Source organism: Phialemonium atrogriseum (genome assembly GCF_030411735.1).
Source record: "Phialemonium atrogriseum strain 8032-3 unplaced genomic scaffold QBC33scaffold_3, whole genome shotgun sequence".
Lineage (NCBI taxonomy): Eukaryota > Fungi > Ascomycota > Sordariomycetes > Cephalothecales > Cephalothecaceae > Phialemonium > Phialemonium atrogriseum.
Genome location: NW_026848140.1, coordinates 601001 through 622363, shown reverse-complemented (window position 1 = coordinate 622363; position 21363 = coordinate 601001). Strand labels below are relative to the sequence as shown.

Sequence of the window (21363 nt, the reverse complement as noted above, 5' to 3'; positions counted from 1 at the left end):
GACACCTTTGTCTACGACTAGACGATCTTGGATGCAGGGCCCAGTCTATGAATTGAGTAGATGCCGCTTATGGATCTTCCTTCCATGCTTCCTGCACAATCCAAATAGGCTCCAGGGTTGTGAGCGCTAATCCCCGACTTCCATTATGAATCAAAGACTGGTTCCCAGGTTCTCCTGGAGAGCCTCTTGTGGAACGGATATCCAACCCCGACTCTCTCCAGCAACGCAATCGCATACACAGTAATCCAGGCCACAAGTGGTGCAAAGTTAGATAAAAACCATATAGTCATCCTCGGACCCCGTCGTAGCCGATCCCACGGTCCTCTCCCGCCCCAACCCCCCCGCCGAGGATGGCCCGCTGTGTGTCCCCATCCCGGCGAATCTCGAAGACGGCCTTCTGGAGTGTCTGGAGCCGGCTGTGCCGAGCAGCCCGCGGTGTCTCGACGGCGGCCTCGACCCGAAATCCGGCGCTGTGTCCGACGCCTCGCTCAGGGGCTCAATTGTCGTCCTCGGGCGCTGCGGCCACCGGGTGTTGTCCGTCCTGACCGATACGTCGTCCATCCAGATGCTCGGGTTCGGCGATTCCCGTATGATTGCCCAGTTGGGCTGCGGGCTGCTGGCAGTCGACGAGTATGACATGCCCGGCGGGAGGCTGGTCGTTTTCGACTTGCCGCCTGCACTCCTTCCCCCTTGCTCTGGGGTCTTCGTCTCGTCCCTTATGGCCGAGTACACGGTTGACCACGTCCTGGAGGGGACGGTAGGCGGCGGAGCAGCTGTGTGGTCGCATGGAATGCCCAGAGGGTCACAGGCGACCTGTTCCTGCGCTGCTTCTTGTGACAGTTTCCGAGTATTGGCCCTTGGCCCCACTGCCATCGCAGGGGTCATATTTGGCGGGCTCCCTTCTTCGTCCTGAGACCTCTCTCGCTTGGTAGCGTAGGTTCCCGGATCCGGCCCCCGCCGGGTTACTGGTCGATCGTCTAACACTGGCCGAGGTGGGACCAATGGAGCGGATATCTGTAAATTCGCCGCTACACCCCTTTCTGGCGTTTTCACCCCTGCCTCCTTCTTCTTCCTAAAGCGTTCTACGAACCTAGACACATTCCCCGCCGCCCATGCCCTAGTGGTGGAAGTCTTAACAAGAGGCTCTGGTGCATGGTTTTCCGACGGTCGTGCCAGGTTCAAAATAGATGTGTGTGCACTTGATCCGACGGTCGTGAATTCGTCGTAATCGGTTGTCCTGTAGGACCCCCAGGTCTCTGAATTGGTTTCAAGGTTGTGCCGGTTGGAGTAGACGAAGTCGGGGGTCATCGGGATGCTCGTATCCGGGGTTGGTATGTCGGCTTCGAATGTGTCTCTAGAAAGCGATCTGTTATCATTGCGAGGTGCTGGTAGCGAATTGGCCTCCAGAACCCCCCCCGGCTTCTCTTCGTGGAATGCTGTCCGGGTTGGGTAACCCTTGCCTGGTCGTTTGATAAATATCTTCCGGGCCACGACGGCTAGCCAAGAGTCGGAACGCAGAAGTGGATGAGTCTCAGGATCAGTCTCAAAACCCTTTAGGCTTCCTATGGCTGCCTCTGCGTAGCTCTTCTGCCGCGATTTCCGGTTCCTCGGTGACGACTTGTCCACGCCACGCCTCCCTATGAGAGACTGGAACGAATCTTTGCCCTTGGTGCTAATCCTCGTCGCCAGGCTTCCACAAAGTGGCCATGACATGTTTCTGCTGCTGTCCCCGGTTGACTGCCTCCGGCGACGGCGGATGCAGCACAAGATGACGCATGCGAGAACGAAGAGCAAGAAAAATATGGGTATAAGTGTGGCCATGAGAATCTGTTTCAGGGACGCCTTTCGGCGAGCGCCCGAGTCCGGGTCCGCACTCGGGGAAGACGTAGATGCCGGAGTCGATCCTGAAGTGCTCGCAGAGGATGTGGACCGATGGTTCGCTGCTTGTATACGAACAGGCAAGGCTTGGGAGAACTCCAGGCCCGAGCTTCTGGACTTTGCGTGAACCTCGATCGTGATAGGAGATGTGGACAGCTTTTCCGGTGCGTCGCCGAATATTGTCTTCCGGGTCGAGTCGAACTGTATCCAGGTTGACAGGGGAGTTACGTCAATCCGCAACTCTGTGTCTGAAGGGTTGGAGAGGTATGGGCCAAGGCCGAATTCGAAGTTCTTCCCGGCTGTAATTCTCATCTCCGGTAGACTACCCTTAAACAGCCCATTCGTTATGTTTAACGAGACGGTCAAGTTGAGGGTATTGGAGAACGTGTCCGCCAACATGATTGTGAAGTTGGATGACTTTGCTGTGGCTGGCGGTGTCCCACTGATTTCCCATGTATCTTTGTCCACGGATAACCAAGGGGGAATGTTGGGTGTGGAAATAACCGATACGTTGCCTGATTTGACATCTTGCCCGTCAAACTTGATATCGGACTGTAGTTCCGTGTAAGACAATGGAGTCCCAGCCGTTGCGCTCAGGACGATGGAACTGCTGTCTGCCGTGATCCTGTGGTTTCCAATCACGATCGAGAAGGGGAGGGATGCTGCAGAGAATCCGACCACGTCGCTAGCGACGAACCGAAAAGAAAACGACTGCGGGATCTGCATTAAAGTACCCAGCGCAGGCGTCGTGCCCAAGAACGACAGCTTGCCGGAATCGAATGATACCCACGAAGGCAGCGGTGTGTTATCTTCCATGACAGCATAGTAACTCAGCCCTTTCCCCATCGGATTAGAGAAGGTATCGGGCGCGAAGTTGAGTGTGAATGCCTGTTGCGGTCCCATGACGATCGACGAAGGCTGAGAGAATGATCCAAATTCGGGAATCTGCCTCGAAAGAGGGAGGGCGACACTGGGTGACGGATTTCGAGACACGACGAGGGTTGCGTCGAAAGAGGTAGACCCGGAGTCATCCGCGGCCACGAGTTCGAATTGCACCCCAACCACGTCGCCGGGCGCGACATCTGCTTCTTCCGGGGTTCCATAGATGCGCCGGGACTCGCTATCGATCGAGAGCCAGGCTGGAGCGTTCGCAAGAGTATACGTGAGTGGCCCACTGGGCGAGAAGGTTGAGGAGGAGAAGACAAAAGAGAACGGCTGGCCAACCCGGGCAACCGGCGGCACCTGCGAGTTGATAGGGAAGGATAGAGTAGGGGCAGCAGCGCAGAGCGCAGAAAGAAAAACGACCGCCCGGAGCACCGGTGAGATTGTCATGATATCGCGATAACCTGACACCATCGGTTGCTGGATTGATACTTTTGCGGCAAACCACCGGCGAACCAAGACACAAACAGGAATCAAGAAAGAAGGAAGTGCGAAGGCAGACCGGTGCGAAGAAGAACGAAAGTGAAGAGTACCAATTCTTCAAGGGCGCGAGGTCCAAGAGAACCTTCAACCACCCCTTGCGTGCCAGCCATTGTTCGATGGCAGGGTTTGTGGATCCAAGGGGCATCGAGTCAACGCTGTCCCTTGGAGAGAAGGATGAGCGAAGCAGAGAGTAACAGCTGGCGTCAGCCATCTTCAATTGGCCGAGTTTAGCATCAAACCACGAGGTTGGAGTCGTCTAAGCATTCCTCATCGCGGCGGGGCGATGGGGCTAGGCTTTGGCAGATCATGAGGAGAGCTTGGGCAATGGGCATGACCGAATCTCAGCCAGACCGAGGGGACTATTCTCCCATTGCCTGGACACTTTAATTGATGGTTTTCCTCGACAATGTCCATCTTCGGTGTTCTTCCTCACGATGGCAGTGGATGGGGGGCGACGTGACGTGGTCTCCAAGCTAGCGAAAATAGGTGCGAAGTTCGGAGGGCAACAGCGAAAGGGAACCAGAGGAACTTCCGAAGGGATTTTGTTTCACTCCCAACATCCCACGATCTGCAATTCTGCATATCTATCTGCTACTAGCGTACAGTTTTAACTCCCCGCGCTCTCGTCTCCCAGCGCATGTCTTTCGATCCCGCCTGCCCGGCTCAGATGACCGACTCTGATCGCTCGCTGTCGCTGTCGCCCGAATTTTCGCCGCTTGACATGGGCAGAGACTTGACACCGCTTCCCGAGTACAAGGCCGCGGGAAACACAGCAGTAGACTTCTCGGGACTCCTGGAGAACCCCATCAAGCTGCATGAGGATCTCAAGTCAGGATGTGGAGGGCAGCTGTGGCCCGCGGGCATTGTGCTAGCAAAACACATGCTCCGGTACCATCGGAACAAGCTTGGGAAGGCCAGAATGTCCGTAACCACCCCTCCCCTCTCTTGGAACTGACGAGGTCGCTCTCACAGAGATGCATGGTGCATGGCATAACACGCACAGAGGGAACCAAGCGGGGATGCAGAGATGCGCCCGCCGTGAGTATTCGGGACTGACCTACCTGGCGAAATAGTCTAGAAATAGGAGCGGGCAGCGGTCTGGTTGGTCTTGGGGTTGCGCGTGGATGCAGCATCGAGATACCTCTGTACATCACGGATCAGGTCGAGATGGAGGCCCTCATGGAGCACAACATCGCCTTGAACGGACTCCACGAGAGAGTCAGGCCCGCCGTGTTGAACTGGTTAGTGCATCCTCTCTCCACTCAACTGCACTCCTGTTCCCATGACTCGGGATCAGGTTTCAACCGCCGACGCCATCCTCGGATTTCTCCGCTGCTCGTTGCCTACGATGAGCGGTTTTTATTTTTATTTTTTTTATTCTAACAACGCCTGCCGAAACGTCAGGGGCGAGCCACTCACACAGGAGGTTATCGATTTCCGACCCGACACCATCCTTGCCGCCGATTGCGTGTACTTCGAGCCGGCCTTCCCACTCCTCCTGCAAACATTGCGAGATTTTCTAGCGCTCTGCCCTTCGGCCACCATCTATTTCTGTTTCAAAAAACGACGCCGTGCTGACATGCACTTCCTCGCAAAGGCGAAGAAGATGTTTCACGTGACTGAGATCGAGGACGACGACCGGCCCAACTTCAGCCGAGAAGGATTGTTCCTCTACACCTTCACAGCCAGGGCAACGGCAATAGCAAGCATTCTCCCGGCTGTCATCTGAGAAATCGGGGAACGCTAGCGCCGGAAGGCCACATGCCTGCGGTTGTCTCCTACTGCTGCTGGTGCTGCTGGTACTAACATGGCAGGCAGTGAGGGGGAGCAGAGTTCCATGTTAACACACGGCAGTCCACCTGCGGAGTTAACATCTGTACTTCCTGCAGAGTGCGGACTGGAAGGACACCGGCCAATCACTACTGACTCAACTCACATGTACAGCGACACTTACTGTCAAACCAAACAGCTGGAGAAGTCAATGACAAACTATGTGCCCTGTGGTCTCGAATATCCCTCATGTATGGATGGTGCCCCGCCTGGTTCCAAAACGTGGCTGCGGTACTGACCCGCGAGACGCATTTGTTGGCAAGTTGTGCCTTGGGGCCTTGAGCAACCCACCCCTTCCTGCTTCTATCCAATCAAATAATCCATATATATGTGTGCCTGTGTGTGCAAGACGTTGGTGCGAATGGGTTTTGCACTTCAGCCTGAAAACCCATCGAGGCCGAACCCGGCCCATTGCCGAGTACCCAGTTTATTTAATCGAGCATCCGCCTGCCCAGCCTAGGCATCCATCTGCCTGCGCAGAACGTGGCGTAACTTAAAAAAGAACACAAAGTTGCTGGGACATGATTTCCCAAACGCGGGGGGCAAACTGATTCAGCCGATAAATAAACGCAAAGTCCCTTACCAAGGTAGGTAATGACGACCTAGATGACGACCTGGATGACGACTTGAATGGCGACCTGAGTCACGACAGAGCGGTCCTCGACACCTTCCCCCAGAGGGCAGGCAGCCAAGGCCCAGAACAAGTGCGGCGGGTCCTCTTTCGTCTCGACCATCGACTCGAAAAACTTCGTGATTCTAGATGTGCCCAAAAGCGGAGAGATGTGAGTGACAAGTTGGAACAGTGGAGCTGATGAAGGAAGGCACTGGCTGACTGGCAACGCAACGGTGGACAGGGCAAACTTAGTGGGTGGGGTGGAGCGCTCAGGGCCAACAGCGATCAACATCAAGGCGCTCCTTTTGATTCGCTAGGATCTTCGCTAACCTGGGATAGCAGCGCGGATTTTCCAGGAGCGACCGGGATCCTTTCCGTCGAGTACCAAGTACAGTTCTGTACCTGCAGTCAGCCCGGAGGCTGGGCGGGAGCTGCAAGGGACTGCCGGCCCTCCACAAATCAAAACTTGTTTATGGTCCCATTTTTCCCAACACCCCACCCTAGTGCATCTCAGAAACAGCCAGGGCCCTCATGAATCGGGCAGTTGGCCGCCTCTGCTACCAAAAGCATTATGGATGGGGCCAACCAGCACTGCCTTGCGCTGCCTCACGCTGCCTTACAATCCATGGAGGGTTTGAGAAGGAGTAGCCCAATCGGGGAAAGTCAGATCAAGAGTCACCCAATCACAAAAATCGCTGGTAGAAAAAATCAACAATAGGGGCTCTAGTCGGAGGAAAGAACGAAAATGGCCCAGGCAAGACCACACAACCTTGGTACCTACCCATCCATCTATTTATCACCCCGGCCTGCACCTTGCTCTTTTTCCCGTTCTTCTCCCTCACAATTCACCAACTCGAGATTCATTCCTTCAACATCGAGCAGGCTCACAGGCTCACTGCACACATTCATTTTCTGCACATCAAGACGACCAAAGCAGGACCTGAACGTCTTCAACCACATTCCTTTTGCCATTCCAGACAGTGGTGACCCAACCAACTATCCAACCAACTACCCAACCGACTACCCAGCCCACCACACAACCTTTCCAAACATTCCAACCCCAGCACTCGCACGGTAAACCAGACTCGAACATACTCATTCAACCTGCCTCGTCACCAACTCCGGCTCTGTCTTTCCCAAGAGATTCATCATGAGGTCCGCTGCCATCTTTGTCGGTGTTCTGGCCTCGGCCGCCATTGCTCAGCCCCATGGCCACAGTCATGGTCGACGCCAGCACCTCCACGGCCATCCGAAGCGTGATCTTGTTACGGAGTGGACCACCGAGATCCAGACCATCACCGTGACGGAGTGGATTGATGAGACGACCACCGAATGGATTACTCCTGGCGTCACCCCGACCAATGCCGAATCTTCCGCTGCGCCCACCACCAACGTCCCGGGTCAGTTTTTCGAAGGTTCCAGCCAGGCCGCCCCCTCGACTCCCACGTTCGTCCCAAAGCCTACCTCGGAAGCTCCCGAGACACAAGCTTACGTGCCTCCTCCGGCAAGCACATCTGTCGTTGCACCTCCGGTCCAGGTGGCTCCGACAACTGCTGCCCTCGCGGCTTCTCCGGCTCCAAGTGGCTCCTCCGGCGTCAGTTCGGCTACATCCGAACACACTGGCGACCTGACCTACTATGCCCTGGGCATGGGGGCATGCGGCTTCGATGATAGCGGCAAGGATATGACCGAGAACATTGTCGCTCTCTCCTATCTGGTGATGGGTGAGCAATCCAACGGCAACCCCATGTGCGGCAAGACCATTTCGATTAGCTACGGCGGCAAGACGATTACTGCTACCGTTCGCGACAAGTGCATGGGCTGCGCTGCTGACGCCATTGACGGTACGTTTTCCCTACTTTGTGCATATGATCGTCTCTTACTAATAGTACCTGCAGTGAGCGAAGCAGCCTTCGTTTCGTTGCTGGGCTCAACCGGCGTCGGACGCAAGGCTGTCAACTGGTGGTTTAACTAAACGGCCATCTTCGCACCCCATGACTCGTCGCTATGCGTTACCTTCACTTCTTATTCAAACCCCTATTTTTGGCTTGGAATGGTTGTGTGGACCGGCTCCCAGGCGAGAGCCGTGAGAGTTCACACCCATTCTGTTTTTTTGATGTTTGCCAGTCGAGGCATGGCCGGTTCATGGAATGAGCTCATCGCAAGCGATGTAGCAACGAATCTCCTTGCTCTTTACGTACATGTCAACATGTGGCTCCTGAAAAGGGATAAATGCTCTGGCGCATGTACCTCCGCCAATGGTTGGCGCGTTTGGTACGGTACACTGGGAAAGGGTTAGAGGATATTCATGATACCTTGCAAGGAATTTTCAGCCTCGGTCATGTTTGAGCTGACGGACACCATTTTTAGATTTTTGATGCTCGAACTTCTCTGTACATACTTAGGGCTACTCAGGAACAAATCAAGGACTGATCATGGATGACACTTGTCATATAGATACAGAGTCTATAAGCTTCGTTTGCTCTGTGATAGCTCGATCGCGCATCACGAATGGGCATCACGAATAGGCACCATGCGACAATAGCGAGGAATGCGGCATAGCGGTGGCCTGCCATTGCCCTTCTGATTACCAGCTAATAAGGGGCATGATTTCGGAAAAAGGAGCAAACTCAAAGCTCGTCAATCCGGCATCAATACGGACGGATACATAGGTAGTAATTCTACTACTACATACTGGTAGTGCCGCAGCAGGGCGAGACCCACGCATCAAATGATGACGATCCGATCGTCATGTTTCCCGTCCCGAGCCCTCCCGTGGAATCAATGCATGGGATATACCGCCAAGAGTATTAGCTCCACCAAGAGGCTCTCAGCCTGCAATATCTTCGGCGACGGCCGAAATTACTGCTCCCTTCTCCCCAAATCTCCCGTATTATCTTTCGATCCACATCCACACTTTTCCCAAGATTGGAATTTGCGAGTGTGGCCCCTTCATTCCGCGCTCCAAACAAAGGCGCCGGCGTCATCCTCCCTACTTGTTGATAAAAACCCCGAGCTTGATCCCGCACTGCATACAGGCTATTCGGTAACACATGGTGCAGACGATCCCCTGGGCCGCATCTATGTCGGCGGGCGGCGTTTGCTTCGAGGATGACGATGATGCTGCCGAACTGCTATTGTTGTCTGGCGGTTTGGCCACCGCCTTCTTGCACCATTGGCAGATGATCGGTTCCTTCTGGTGCCAGTAGGAGGCCTGGGGGCTGATCTTCGACCATGTCCTGTGTTGGCATTGGTAGGGTTGCAGCTCGTCCGGGTCCAATCCTAGGTCTAGGATTGAGGAATTCTCGAAAAGGTCGAGATCGACGTCGTCGGGGATGGCAGATGGCTGCAGGAAGGCAGGCAGCGGGTCAAGAGAGAATAGAGCTTCAATGGCCCCAACAACGGGCGGAGATGGGGTGTTGTTAAGGAAGGCTATGCTCATGCGATCGGCAGGCGTGGTGTGGTTCGTACGATGAGGAGTACCATTTTCCGCTTGCGGACGTGAGACTCCTTGATTAGGGCCAGATTGGTCGTCAGCAGACGCATCATTAGCACCTCCGTTTCCTTCGCCGTCTTCATTTCCTTTGTTTCCTTCGTCGTCTTTGCTAAATGGATAGGGTTCGTCTGGGCCATATTCGTCACCATCATCGTCGTCGTATCCATCGTCCTCCTCGTCGTCATCTTCATCGTCGTCTCCGTCCTCGTCGTCTCCAATCGTCGCAGGATCCTCCAGACACTCCTCGCTACCGGGACAGTCTACGAGGGACTGCCCGCAATTATAGCAAAAGTGAACGCCACAAGGGCATCGAATGTGCGAGCAGCCGCTCATGAGCCTCACAGCCCTGTGGCAACGGGGGCAGTTCTTGCAGCCGGTTTTCTTGAGCTTCTCTAGAGTCAGGGGGTCCATCTCCGGATCACGGCTGCGGGTGCATCGTCGGTTCTGATCCAAGTCTTCCTCATGGGCTTCCTTCCGGCAGTTTGTGCAGATGTTGAGAGCACACTCCGGGCAAGAAACTGTGGGGTCGTATTTGCTAGGATCATACTCGTTGTCCTTGGCTGACCACTCGATGAGATTGGCGCGGAAAGGCTGGGCGTGCTTGGACAGGGCATAGAGTCGAGGGGCGATGAAGGCCGAGCATGTCGGCTTCGGGCAGTAGAGTCGGTCGCCGGTCGCCCACTCTTCCAGCTTTCTCTTGAACTCCTCTATCTGTATCTCCCTGTCAGCATTTTATAACCCTCTGGCGCCATCGGCCCAACCGGGTGCAAATACTGCCCCTGGGCTCGGACACCTCTGGGATGAGCTCCTTAGATAGCCGTGCAACGGAGACCTATCTTGCTTACCTGCTCAGTGGACAAGGTGTCTTTAACGGCATCCACGGAGATTTGACGACGGCAGCCACAGTTAACGGGCATTTCACTCTCGTCGTGGGTGGCCCTAAGGAAGAGCGTCGCCAAACACCCGGCGCAGTAGGTGCCAAAGTAGCAACCATGGCACTGGTATGCCAGCGGTTTTTCGTCCGGTAGCTTGTCCATGCAGACGCAACAGATTTTAGGCTTGACGACCTCTTCACGCCTCGCTTTCGCCCTGCGAGGCCGCTTAGCCGGCGGTGGGATATCCCCCAAAACCGGGCCGTCGCTGGCTGGGCGGGACGTCATGGTGTTGCCGTGAAGATTGCTTGGGCCGGCAGCATCAGCGACAGAGATGTGGCTGTGGGCTGTTGTTTTTTCACGTGGGTTGGTGGCACGAACTCGGGCGGGTGTCGTTACTGGACGGGGCCCTTCGTTGTGCCTGATTTGTCGGTCTTCAATTGCTATTTTCCCCGAGTTACGCGGAAGCTTGAGACGCGTGGACTTCGGCTTGGTAGAAAGTGAGCAGAGGTTGAGTGAGCGAGCGACGGGAGTGAATGAGAACGCGGGATATTGACCATCCAACCGATAACTTTTTTGATAAAAAAAGAAGCGCAGGATGGTTAGAAGCAAAGTCGGAGGTAAACGAGGTTTGTTAGGTTGGACAGGAACGAGGCTCGGGAAGCATTACGGCTGCCTCGTTGAAGATGTCGAAGTCTGGGTTGCACTTTCCCGCCGGAGATAGCTTCTGCACAGGAAGAACGACTCGGGATACCTAGGTACCTTTTTATCCTGTGCTATAGCCAAGGGCTGCACGGGCGAGTCACCAACTTCACTGAATAGGTAAGCTCTCACATTATCATCACTTCAGAGTTCATTTTACACGTGTCCCGGGAACCGGCAGCAGCTGGTTTCGGTGGCTTGTACCACTGCGCAAACGCAAACATTCGTAAAAAAGTTGACCTGTCATCTGCAGCCATCCTTTGCTACCCTTGACTTGATATCTTATAACTTGTTGCTTATTCCAGAGCTAAGTAGCTATCTAATAAGGGGCAATTGTGGACATCCACGCCCCATGGCGTTCTGTTGGTTTACACGGTTGCCTGCTGTTCCCGTTTTATCGGGAGACATGGGACTTGGGCCCAAATAGCCACGGAATCCCGAAGGCGTGGCTGCCTATGGCGCCGTACTCCTATTCAACCGTCTTTGTTTGCAAGGTGGCGCAGGCAGCGAGGGGCTGGGCCAACAGGACGGCCCGTATCCTTCCTGGCATCTTCGGCATGCACTAGCGGTTCAGACTCAACAATCCCTCGATGTACTTCCTTGTGTCGATACCAATCCCCTGGGCAAGGCGGCTTGCCCCATCCGCCCACCCTCCACCGCCCCCCGTGACATACGAACCACTGACGCCTCTCATAGCGCCAGACGAGCCGCGGTCTCCGGCCTTGCGGATGAGGAAGATCTCCTTGCTGGTGACCACGCCGTGCACCTCTCCCTCACCACCCTCGCCGTCCTCGCAGAACGAGTCTGCATCGGAACGCCGCCTCTCGGATCCTTCGGAGGACGGCGGCCTGGCGGCGGGGCGGGTTTTGCGTTGGATGATCCGGCTCCAGACAATCCACCATCCGCGGGTCGTCTTGGCCGTCCGCTCGAGCTCCGAGTCGTCCGCCCGCGTAGCCGCCAGCATGTTCAGGATCTGCGTGTGCGTGCTGAGTGCCTCCGCCCGAGTCCATATCTGCGCTCCGGCTGCCTGCGCCGAGGGCACCGGGTCGGGGATGTTTGGGATCGTCGAGTGTACCGTCATAGCTCTCGGGTCCCAGACGAGATCGTATATTTGCACTGCTGGCGAGCCTATGTCAGGCCTCCCAGGCCTGTAGGCGGTAGAGTTGATCAGGTGTTTCCTTAGGGGAGCTACTTGATAATGGAGAGATCGGTATAGACCTTCGGAGGCTAGGGATTGGGTGCCAGGCTGAAATAGGAATGTGAAAATGAAAGGCCTATTGACGTAGACCACGGCTTGCAATTTCGTTTTGTTCCCACCCTGGCTGTTCAAGACCGGATCGTCGGTTTCCATGGTATCTCCCCGGCCATCGCCCCGCCGTTTGTCATGCTCCGTAACCTGGCTCTCCGAGTCTTTTGTGTCTTGAGACTCTGGAGGGTCTTCTCTGCTCTTGAGCTCGACTGTCAATGTTCGAAGATGAGTTTGGCGGTTAGATCCTTGCCCAGAGCGGCCGTGGACCTGGACGTCTTCCGTATCACTTCCCGTCCCGTCCTCGTCAACATCGCCCACTAGGCCGACGAGATAGTGCCCGGCAGCATCATCCTTGGAGGCCTGTTGTGCATCGTCCGCTTTTGCCACGCCACCACCTCCCTTCGCCGTGGGGTTGTGCTGTTCTCCCGACGGGGAACTCCCGAGTGTCCAATATGTGCCATATCCCATCTTTAGGTAATTGACCAATTTGTCCATTCCTCCACCGCCTTCTCCGCCTTCAGGTCCCGCTTCGGGACTTCTTTGCGTCTGGCTAGGCTCTGCAGAGTCTGTGATAGCAGACCGTCCGGGCCCGATTAGAGGCGGCGGAGGGCCGAATACTGTAACTTCGCCAGCAGGTGGCTGCGAAGTCGGTCGGGTCGAACTCGGTTGTGGTGGTGGTGGGGGAGAAGGAGGACGAGGAGAAGACGGAAACCGCCTGCTTTTGGTCTTCTTCCGCCTCGCCGGCTTCGTAGTCGCCGCACTGTCAATAACACCGTACGCATTCTCACCCCAGACGTACAGATCCTCCATCCAGTAGGTGACGTCTCTCAGCGAACGTCGCGAGAGCGCCCCGACGCCCAGAAAGATGGCACCGTCCTCGGCCCCAGGCTCACTCCCCATCCCGAGCCATCTCTTAGCAGCAGCGTCCTGCTCCCCTCCCCCCCCCTTACCCTTCGCCCCTGCCCCCCCGTCATCCCCGCCATCCCCGCCCTCCCCAAACTTGCTCACGACAAGATCAACGAGCCCCTCGACGCGCCCCACAAACCCCTCCAGGACCTCCCTCTCCCCGCTCCCGCGCTCCTCCTCGCCGACCCCGACGCCGAGCTCGCCGCACGCCGCCATCCGGATCCCGCCCAGTGCGTCGCGCGCCGGGTTCGCGCGCATCCCCACATTCCACGTCGCCAGGAAGAGATCCCAGTACCGGGCCAGGCGGGTCGCGAGCCGGGCCCTGCCGCCGCCGCCGCCGCCGCCGCCGCCGCCGGCCCGGTCCAGCCCCGTGCCCAGGCTGCCGCCGTGGTGGAGCAGGAAGACGGCGTGTGCGCGCAGCAGGTCCTGCGCCAGGAGCTCCGCCGGCTTGACCTCGCGGGACGAGTACTCGACGCCGGTGCACCGCTCGCCATGGTCTACGGGGACGCCGCCGGGAGCGGATGCAGTGGCTGGTGAGGGTAGGCGGGTGAGGTCGATGGACTAACACGGCATGTCAGCATTTTCGTCGCGCCTTATTTGCCAGCAAATAACGGTCCAAGGATCTCCCGAACGTGAAGTAGGGTAGCCAGTGTCCAAAAGTCAAAAGACGAAGAAGAAGAAGAAGAGCAGCACAAGAGAGGAAAAACAAAACAGGACAAGCCCTCCAAAAGAAGGGCAAGAAAAAAAACCCACCGCCAGAATCCACCACCCATCCTCCAGCTCCCGCAGCACGACCCTGCTCCTCTCCGTGTCGACGGCGTCGACGGCGCTCCCGCCCGAGAAGCCGCGCCCGAACTCGACCATGCCCTGCGCCAGCCCGATCTGCCGGAGCCGCTCGTTGCGCCCTCCGTCGCCGTCGCCGTCGCCTTCCCCGGACCGGGAGTGTTGGCGGTGGCGCGGGGACGGGGACGGGTTGGCAGTGGCGGCAGACGCAGAGGATGAGTAGTAATACAGGATCTGGTCGTCGATGGTCTCGTCCGTCACGCCCAGGCTCGGGTTATAGATGGCGAGGAAGGCGAGCCGCGCGGGGATGACCCCGGTCGTGGTGGTGGTGGCGGTGCCGGGTGCTGGGGACGGGGCCATCGCTGGTGTCACGCGTGAACAGGCCGAGGGGGTTTTTGGTTTCAAGAAAGGCTGCCCGGCCCCCGCCGAGTTGGATGTATTGCCCGGTTTTTTTCTCCTAGGTATGTGCCGGTGATCAGGTACCTTGCTATGGAAGTTGGGAATTGATTTGGTCTGGGACGGGATGTCATTTCTGTTGAGTGACAAACCCTCCAGTCACAAGCGTCAGTGGGGCAGCACTTATGGACTTGCTCAAGAGCAAAAAAAGAAGAGGGAGACGGCCGATTCAATTATGCCGGCCACGTTTGCTGTATGAATCAGATGGCCTATTTATTGGTTCTGATATATCTGAAAGCGTTGCCTCGAGGCTGCTCGGAATGTTAGGTCGGTAGGTACTAGGGTCGGCTGAGATGGGGCGACGCTGATCTGCCCCTTCCTTCCCTTACCATACCTGGGCCGCATCAGATTATCCATCCTCAAGATGGCTTCTATGGCCAACATTGGATGCACTAGCGATTTAATGGGGTGATATAGCTGATGCAATACGCTAGACTTGAGAACAGTCTGGGAGTAGTCAAAGTCTTCCAAGGACTTTCAGAGTCTGCGATGTTCACGCGGTTACGTATGTGAATTTGTGTATCTCACTGCAGGATACCCCCGTATATGGGTACCTGACCCGTCCGTTCCCGATCCAACGAGCCTCTCTCACCGGCCTTGAATCCCCATTGAAACCCCGAAGCCAACAACCAAAGCCAAACGCCAAATTATCACCATATCCCATTCCCATCATTGCCCGTCAGATCCCGGGCCGTGATTCCCTTGTTCCCCTTGTTCATCCGTTTCCACCAGGACTGGCCGGCTACCAGGGTATGCCCGATGGGGCCGCCTTCATCCCCAAACTCCGACACTCCAACCGAGTCCTGTTGACGCAGCGGAGGGTCTCTTCGCACGGAGAGGAATAACCCGTACAAGAGATATACAGACAATCCGGAAGCAGAAGGGGTACCTATAAAGCATGAAAACAAAAAATGCAGAACTGCTGTTGAAACAACGGGGCGGAGGTAGTAGTGTAAGAAACGGACCAATTCCAGTTCGGTAAGGTTGAAGAAAATAGAAAAAAAAGCAAAACGTGTGTGGAAACTGCCATTGAATCCCATGGTGTGTAATGGCGTAAGGGATGACTTTGTAGAAATAAAAGACTTGTTGAGAACCTTGGAATCTCTTAGTTTCGAAGCGTGGCCCGGTGGGGAAGGGAGGAGGGGGTTCAGGTCTCGATGTCCATTCTGGCCGCAATGTCCTCGCTCATACCACGGACAGGACTCCTGTGCATGCGGTCGTCGTCGCTCTCCTCGGATCCCTCGTCGATGATCTCCGACTCGTCGTCGTCGTCATCATCGTCGGGGTATTTCAGATCTCCGTCAGAACCACGATTCCACTCCAGGTCGTCGTCGTCGTCCATATCGTCGTCGCTAACGGCGACGCGCTCCCCTGCCCTGTCACCGAGCCAGAACCTGGCCCTCTTGTTGGCGGCGGAGAACATAAGTCCCTGGCCTCGACGCTTCGACGACAAGGAAAAGTCGGCGCTGAGCTTTCGTCCAACGGCGGAAGCCCTGAGGCTGGGACTGTGACTCATGACGGGGACGCCGCGGACGTAGAAGTAGCACACCCGCTTGAGGGCCTTGTTGAAGAAAAAGTAATGCAGCGACCAGATTGCGCCTTCTTCTTCTTCAAAAGGATCATCCGCAGGTTGGTACGAGAAGACGTTGCAGTCCTTGAGCGACATCTCCTTGTCAATCAAGGCCCACATTTGCGGACCCCATGCAGGGGTCATCGACAAGCCCGGCGGCGAGTTGCGCGCAATGGCGACATCGAGAAAGCTCGAGTTCGGGCGCACGCTGTTCAGAGTGCTGTCGAGGTTGTTCATGACTTGGCGAAGGTTACGCTCGCGCTTGAAGTCAGCCGGGCGAAGGATGTGACTGAAGTCATAGTCCGGATGCGACGCGTTCAGTGTCGCGATGAGATAGGCGAAGGTGCGGCGCGATGACACCTCGGACAGCGGGCCAAATGGTGATGAGCGGCTGAGGTTGAGGCTCGCTTCCAACGAGTCGCGCTGCGGCGGGGAGAGAGATGCGCCGAACTTGAGTAGCGCGGCATGTTGCGACTCGAGTGATTTATCGATGGATTTGTAGAGTTTCTTATCTCCGCCTGCTGCTTTGGTGGTGTAGAGATCGCAGCCGCCTGTGACATGGCAATCCGGCGTGTTGAAGTTGAGCGCGCTGGTGATAACGTCGAAATCGGGGAGTGAGAGGAACTGTTTTCCGTGAGCCCATTGTGTCTCCAACCCATTTTGCCACAGGATAGAGAGAGAAGGGGATGTTGCGCATATGGCCGTACCTTCATCTTGACTTTCTTGACTTGATCTCCGTCCTTAAATGCGCTATGAGGCGTTTTGAGTAGATGACGTGGTTTGCCTGGGTCGAGGGGCACAGGTGCAGTGAGTATGGCTAAAGTGCGTCGCTGAAGGTGCTTCTGTTCTCCGAAGATATTTGGGAGGTGACGGCGTCATGCGATCGCGCGCGAATGCGAGAAGATTAGGAGAGAATGGTCAGAGTGATTCCCGTTCGAACGGCAGGTCTTGTCCAGTCAGATTCGGACACGGCGGTTCGGGCCTGTTTGTCAGTCCAAGTAATGAACAAAGCCAGACGCCAAAAGCGCCTAGAATGCAAACAGGGTCGGGGTAGGCATAATATTTTGGCTGCTTGTGTCGAGTAGTTTGATGGCGATGAACGGATATTGGAAATGTAACAGAGGAAGGAGGCAAGGAGGGGAGGTGGTGGCCGTGGCAATCAGGAAGTTGGAATGCCCGGGCCAAGGTTCTTGGCGTGGTCTGCTGAGATCGGCGCGGGGATGGTGTCGGCTGTTTCTCCACCTTTGCGCAACCATGGAAGTATGTTCCTCACCAAACGTGTCTTGAACACCAATTGCGGTTGGTCGCGGGGCTGAAAGATAAACCACGGCGAAAAATAAAGGTCATGGTGACTCGATTCTGTGCTGCATGCCCGTGGGTAGGGAGGATTGGATCAAGGTCTCTCAGGTCCAATTCACACCAGTTCCGGATACGTACGTTGCGACTGCCTCAGATTCCGTCATCACGGACGGCGTAGAGGGCCGCATCCGGAGCGATCTGGTTCTGTTTCGCGAACCAGATCTAGAAATATCTAGGTACATCATGCCCATGTCTAAAGCTCAAAGGATGGAGTTTGCTCCTTCCTAATGGGAATATGTAGCCCACCGTTCCTTCCCTGCTCTGCCGTGAGGTCGCCATAGGGAGGTACCCATCAGCTTGTCCGCACGGCCCGCGTCCTTGTAAGGGTATCGTTCGAGGGCAGCCTGTTCACTCAAATAAAATCCAGACTCCTTGTGCGCCTTCTCCATGTTCTCCGAGTCCGGCCCCGAATAAGAGTGGCAATGGATTAGGTGCCTAGGTAGGTAGCTGTTTCTCAAACTACGAAACAGTGCGCCCGTGATATGTCCGACCTGGGGATCGATTCGTCGCTAGCAAACAGGTAGGTAGGTAGGTAGGTAGGTTTGGTTGGCTACATTATTTTCGTGACTTCGTCCTCGACCTAGGGAGTAGCAAAATGTGTCAGCGAGAAAGGTGGCAGTTTATACGAAGATGACCCCGAGCAGTGTAGTGAGACAACCGGGCCGGCTTGCTTACCTCCATGTCCTCAAGCGAGTCCTGTTGAGAGATACATCTTAATACATTCTTCTTACTGCTCTCCTGGAGCTCGCCTGCCAGCAGGAGCTCGTCTAGGATGTAGTAGGCTTTCGTGAAGGAGAAGATAATATCGAGTTCGCAGACGTTGCCATAGTATTTGTCCATTTGTTCGACGTAGCGGTGGATGATCTCGAGAGTGATCAACTCGTTGTCGTCGGAGGAGCAGCCGGCGATGAAGAACAAGGATGCATATCGGCGGTAGACAATCTTTGTATCTGCTCATGCCGTTAGCGGTGTGGGCCATAGATTGGCAGGCAGCCCACAGAGATACTTGCCCTTGTATTCTAGAAAGTTGCACATTCGAGTTCGGCGAGCCAAGACGAGCTGGGATACGTCCTTGACAATCTTGGCCTTCTCCCTAGGAGATAGGGTGGTGAACCATTTCGCTAGGCGCTGCGTTGGTGAGCTTCCTGTCAGTGTCTTTTTCTAGCAACGTGGAGGCGAGGGAGGCAGATGCCGTACCACTTTGCCTTGGCGTGAAAGGAGGATCAGATAGCTAAGAGAGCTTTAGTATCATCAATATCGCTGGACATCAAGGTAAGATGGGCGTACTTGATAGCCATGATGACGGCTTCAGCGGTCACGAGGGGAACAGGGCGGGTTGGGAAAGCTTTGCAGTTACGTGGTGGGGATATTCCGTCAAAAAGAAGGGTTGGCCACGATTGTCGAATTCTGGCCCAAGTAATTAAACCCCTGGATGAGGAGGGGCATTGGGCACCTAGTCAGCTGTAATAAATTGGCTATATGGACAAAACTGACCAATTTAGCGTCAACATTATAGCACGTGTTTCTGGAGGGGGAGTAGACTCCGTACAGATTGGGTGAACCTGTACGTGGAGTAGAGCTGAATAGTCATTTATCTCGGCTGATTAGCCTGGTCTGTGATTAGGCGGTCCCCTGCCATTTCCTGGCCCAACTTCACCGCACCCCTCGCCCTCAAACCCTTCTGAATGCAACTTCAGGAGATGTGAGTGCCTCGCAGTAGATTCATGTTCAGGTCCAACGACTTTCTACTCATACCTTCCTTAACCATCTCCATCTCGTCCCCCCACCTGTTCTACACCCCCAGACCCATCTATGGAAGGTCATTCAGGTTACCCCCAAGATCAATTAAGATGCCGTGTGCAATCTGCTACCAGAATGACTAAAGCCGTCTGACTTTCTCATCCCAATCCCACGCTCGCCCCCCATCCCGCATCCCCGTCCACATGTGTCTTGACCTTTTTGGGGGAGCCACACATCTGGCTCTTCCTCTAGGTAGAAACCGTTCGGAAAGCCATTTCTACTACTTGTACCCCCAAGTCCTCGACTCCCAAGTCCACTTGACTCGGGGCTGATTCCCAAACGTGAAGCATAGTGTTGATAGTGGGGTTCCAACGAGCGACTACGATCCATTAATAATCCGCGCTTCAACCCCACAGTGAGGAGCGATCGGGCGGCACTTATTAACTTCGTCTCGTCGGAGTTTATTAGACTGCTCCAGAGCAGAAATTGCCTGTTTTGTACCGATACCAGAGAGCAATTACCTCCCTCAGTCCAACATCCCATCCGGGCGCCATGTCCAAGTTAATCCTGTCCACCGGGTACGCACTCTGACCCCTCATGCGGCGGTCCTGCCGTTGACATCAGGTTGAAAGCTAATTGCGTGATTAGCAACATCGTCTCGGGCGGCCCCTCCATCATCCGCAAACCCGGCTCTTACCGGTCAAATCTAGAACTCACCAACTCGCTCAGGAGCAACTTCATCGCCGCCCAGCAGGACTACGCCGCTCTGGACGGCCTGAATGGTAATGGAACAGCCGTAAATGGGAACGGGAACGGGAACGTCAGGCACTTGGAAAAGCCCCCGGTGTCCCTGTGGACCGCGCAGGAGGGGCAGACCCTGTACGTGCCGCGCATAGACTGGGATGCCGCGGGGCTGCAGGAGGAGCCGTCGCAGTACGACATCACCGTGAAGCTGTTCTTCCTCACAAATGCGCCGGCCTCGGAGCGCGCACAACACGCCCGGGAGGCGCTCGACCTTACCCTGAAGGAGCTGCGTGTCCCCAGTGTTAGCCTGCTCATCGTGTCCTACCCGGGCATGTCCTTTGACGGCGACTGCGAATGGGAGGCCGACAAGAAGAATGCGGAGCAGGGGGACGACGAGGGAGAGTACGCGACCTGGTCGGCCGTCGAGGATCTCCATCGGCAGGGCTTAGTCAAGAACCTAGGCATCGCCGAGTTTGGCAGCGACAAGTTGGCCACGCTTCTCAAACGCGTGCAAGTCCGGCCGACCGTCGACCAGATCAACATCAAGAACTGCTGCAATGTCCCGCCTCCGCTTGTCAAGTTGGCAAAGGAGCAGGGCATCGAGTTGCTGGTCCACGGCGATTGCACAGATATCCTCCCGAAAGGCACCCTGCGAGAACTTCTAGGCCAGGGCATCCAGGGCGCCGGGGTCCTCGCCGACCCAGGCACGGGGACTGGGGGCTTGCAAGGCAATCTGGCCCCCCAGTGGGTCATCAAATATACGGCGGTCGTCCGAGATAGAGGGGTCATTGAGAACAAGGGATACTTTGCCGCGGCTGAGCTGAAACAGTGAAGCGAGAGATGCTTCATCGTTATCTAGAGATGGACATGGAGTTTTTGGTTACTGCACTATTCTGTCCCCTTTGATACCACGATTTCCTTCACGCCAGGTTCACGGCCGAGCGCCGCTATTGCTGCACTCGGTAACCAGTCCCAGTTTCGCGTTATGTTTCCATAGCAGGCATGTTCGACATCATCGGTAGCAGAGATCCAAGCATTACGCAATACACGCCACTACTCTTGGGTATCTTCCCAGCATCAACCAATCATGCTCCTCTTCCGGCCTCGCATCCGCACGTCTTCTAGCCTCCTCAGCACCGGCCCGGCCTGCTTGAACGTCTCCTTGTAAGCGAGGAGCACCTCGTTAAACAGACTCTCCGCTCTCGGGTGTGTGCTTCCAAAGGCCCTCTCGAGGACATATAAATCGACGGCCCGGTCCTCCTCCGATGTAGTCTGTGTCGCGAGGCCAAAGTCGATGAGGACGATATCGCCATCCAAGATCCCGTCTCCCGTAGCAGTATGCCCGTCTGCCCCGTCTCCCACCCACGGCCGCAGCATCATGTTGCTAGTCGTAAGGTCCCCGTGGACAATCGACACGTGGTGCATCCTCCCTATGGCAGTCCCTATCCGCCTCATCAGGCCCACCAGCGGCGCCTGGTCCCTCGCGCTCTCAACCGCCGCGGGCTCGACCCCGGCTCCCCCGGCCCCGGGCCGCTCCCCGAGCCACTCGTTGATGGCGGCCCTGACGGGCACGCCCTCGATCCACTCCATCATCATCCAGCCGGCGGCCTCGTCGAGGGCGTAGACGGCGGGGACGGCGACGCCCTCGCGCCGGCACCGGGCCAGCACGCGCGCCTCGGCCAGGATCCGCGCCCGCGTCAGCCGGGCGTCGAGGGTCGGGTGTCGGTACGCTTTGGCGGG

At 56.1% G+C, this 21363-nt stretch overlaps 9 protein-coding genes across 9 annotated transcripts; 4 read left to right on the top strand and 5 right to left on the bottom strand.

Annotated features, from left to right (window-relative positions):
• Positions 1–267: 267 nt before the first annotated feature.
• QBC33DRAFT_555460 (uncharacterized protein) lies at positions 268–3210 on the bottom strand (the record flags this gene model as incomplete). Its single annotated transcript, XM_060429644.1, has 1 exon — positions 268–3210. The coding sequence occupies one exon, from the start codon at positions 3208–3210 to the stop codon at positions 268–270; it is 2943 nt and encodes a 980-aa protein (XP_060287176.1).
• Positions 3211–3587: 377 nt separating this feature from the next.
• Positions 3588–5163, top strand: QBC33DRAFT_224071 (protein-lysine methyltransferase METTL21D). The gene is made up of 3 exons (XM_060422794.1): positions 3588–4224; positions 4377–4544; positions 4708–5163. The coding sequence occupies exons 1-3, from the start codon at positions 3941–3943 to the stop codon at positions 5030–5032; spliced, it is 777 nt and encodes a 258-aa protein (XP_060287175.1). The 5' UTR covers positions 3588–3940; the 3' UTR covers positions 5033–5163.
• Positions 5164–6896: 1733 nt separating this feature from the next.
• On the top strand, positions 6897–7721 carry QBC33DRAFT_555458 (allergen Asp f 7-like protein; the record flags this gene model as incomplete). Its single annotated transcript, XM_060429643.1, has 2 exons — positions 6897–7590; positions 7645–7721. 2 exons carry the CDS (start codon positions 6897–6899, stop codon positions 7719–7721), a joined length of 771 nt encoding a protein of 256 aa, XP_060287174.1.
• A 1017-nt stretch (positions 7722–8738) lies between these two features.
• Positions 8739–10402, bottom strand: QBC33DRAFT_511762 (uncharacterized protein; the record flags this gene model as incomplete). The annotated part of the gene is made up of 3 exons (XM_060425865.1): positions 8739–9512; positions 9585–9953; positions 10088–10402. The coding sequence occupies 3 exons, from the start codon at positions 10400–10402 to the stop codon at positions 8739–8741; spliced, it is 1458 nt and encodes a 485-aa protein (XP_060287173.1).
• On the top strand, positions 10332–10914 carry QBC33DRAFT_526301 (uncharacterized protein). The gene has a single exon (XM_060426890.1). The coding sequence runs from the start codon at positions 10449–10451 to the stop codon at positions 10668–10670; it is 222 nt and encodes a 73-aa protein (XP_060287172.1). The 5' UTR covers positions 10332–10448; the 3' UTR covers positions 10671–10914.
• A 182-nt stretch (positions 10915–11096) lies between these two features.
• On the bottom strand, positions 11097–13001 carry QBC33DRAFT_526297 (putative vacuolar fusion protein ccz1 protein). The gene has a single exon (XM_060426889.1). It carries the CDS (start codon positions 12963–12965, stop codon positions 11379–11381), a length of 1587 nt encoding a protein of 528 aa, XP_060287171.1. The 5' UTR covers positions 12966–13001; the 3' UTR covers positions 11097–11378.
• Positions 13002–15357: 2356 nt separating this feature from the next.
• QBC33DRAFT_575873 (Maf1 regulator-domain-containing protein) lies at positions 15358–18437 on the bottom strand (the record flags this gene model as incomplete). Its single annotated transcript, XM_060430862.1, has 5 exons — positions 15358–16404; positions 17815–18089; positions 18150–18267; positions 18337–18370; positions 18427–18437. The coding sequence occupies 5 exons, from the start codon at positions 18435–18437 to the stop codon at positions 15358–15360; spliced, it is 1485 nt and encodes a 494-aa protein (XP_060287170.1).
• A 790-nt stretch (positions 18438–19227) lies between these two features.
• Positions 19228–20578, top strand: QBC33DRAFT_223515 (putative glutamate-cysteine ligase). Its single transcript, XM_060422793.1, has 2 exons — positions 19228–19457; positions 19528–20578. The coding sequence occupies exons 1-2, from the start codon at positions 19432–19434 to the stop codon at positions 20453–20455; spliced, it is 954 nt and encodes a 317-aa protein (XP_060287169.1). The 5' UTR covers positions 19228–19431; the 3' UTR covers positions 20456–20578.
• Positions 20506–21251, bottom strand: QBC33DRAFT_526287 (uncharacterized protein). Its single transcript, XM_060426888.1, has one exon. The coding sequence runs from the start codon at positions 21217–21219 to the stop codon at positions 20701–20703; it is 519 nt and encodes a 172-aa protein (XP_060287168.1). The 5' UTR covers positions 21220–21251; the 3' UTR covers positions 20506–20700.
• Positions 21252–21363: the final 112 nt, after the last annotated feature.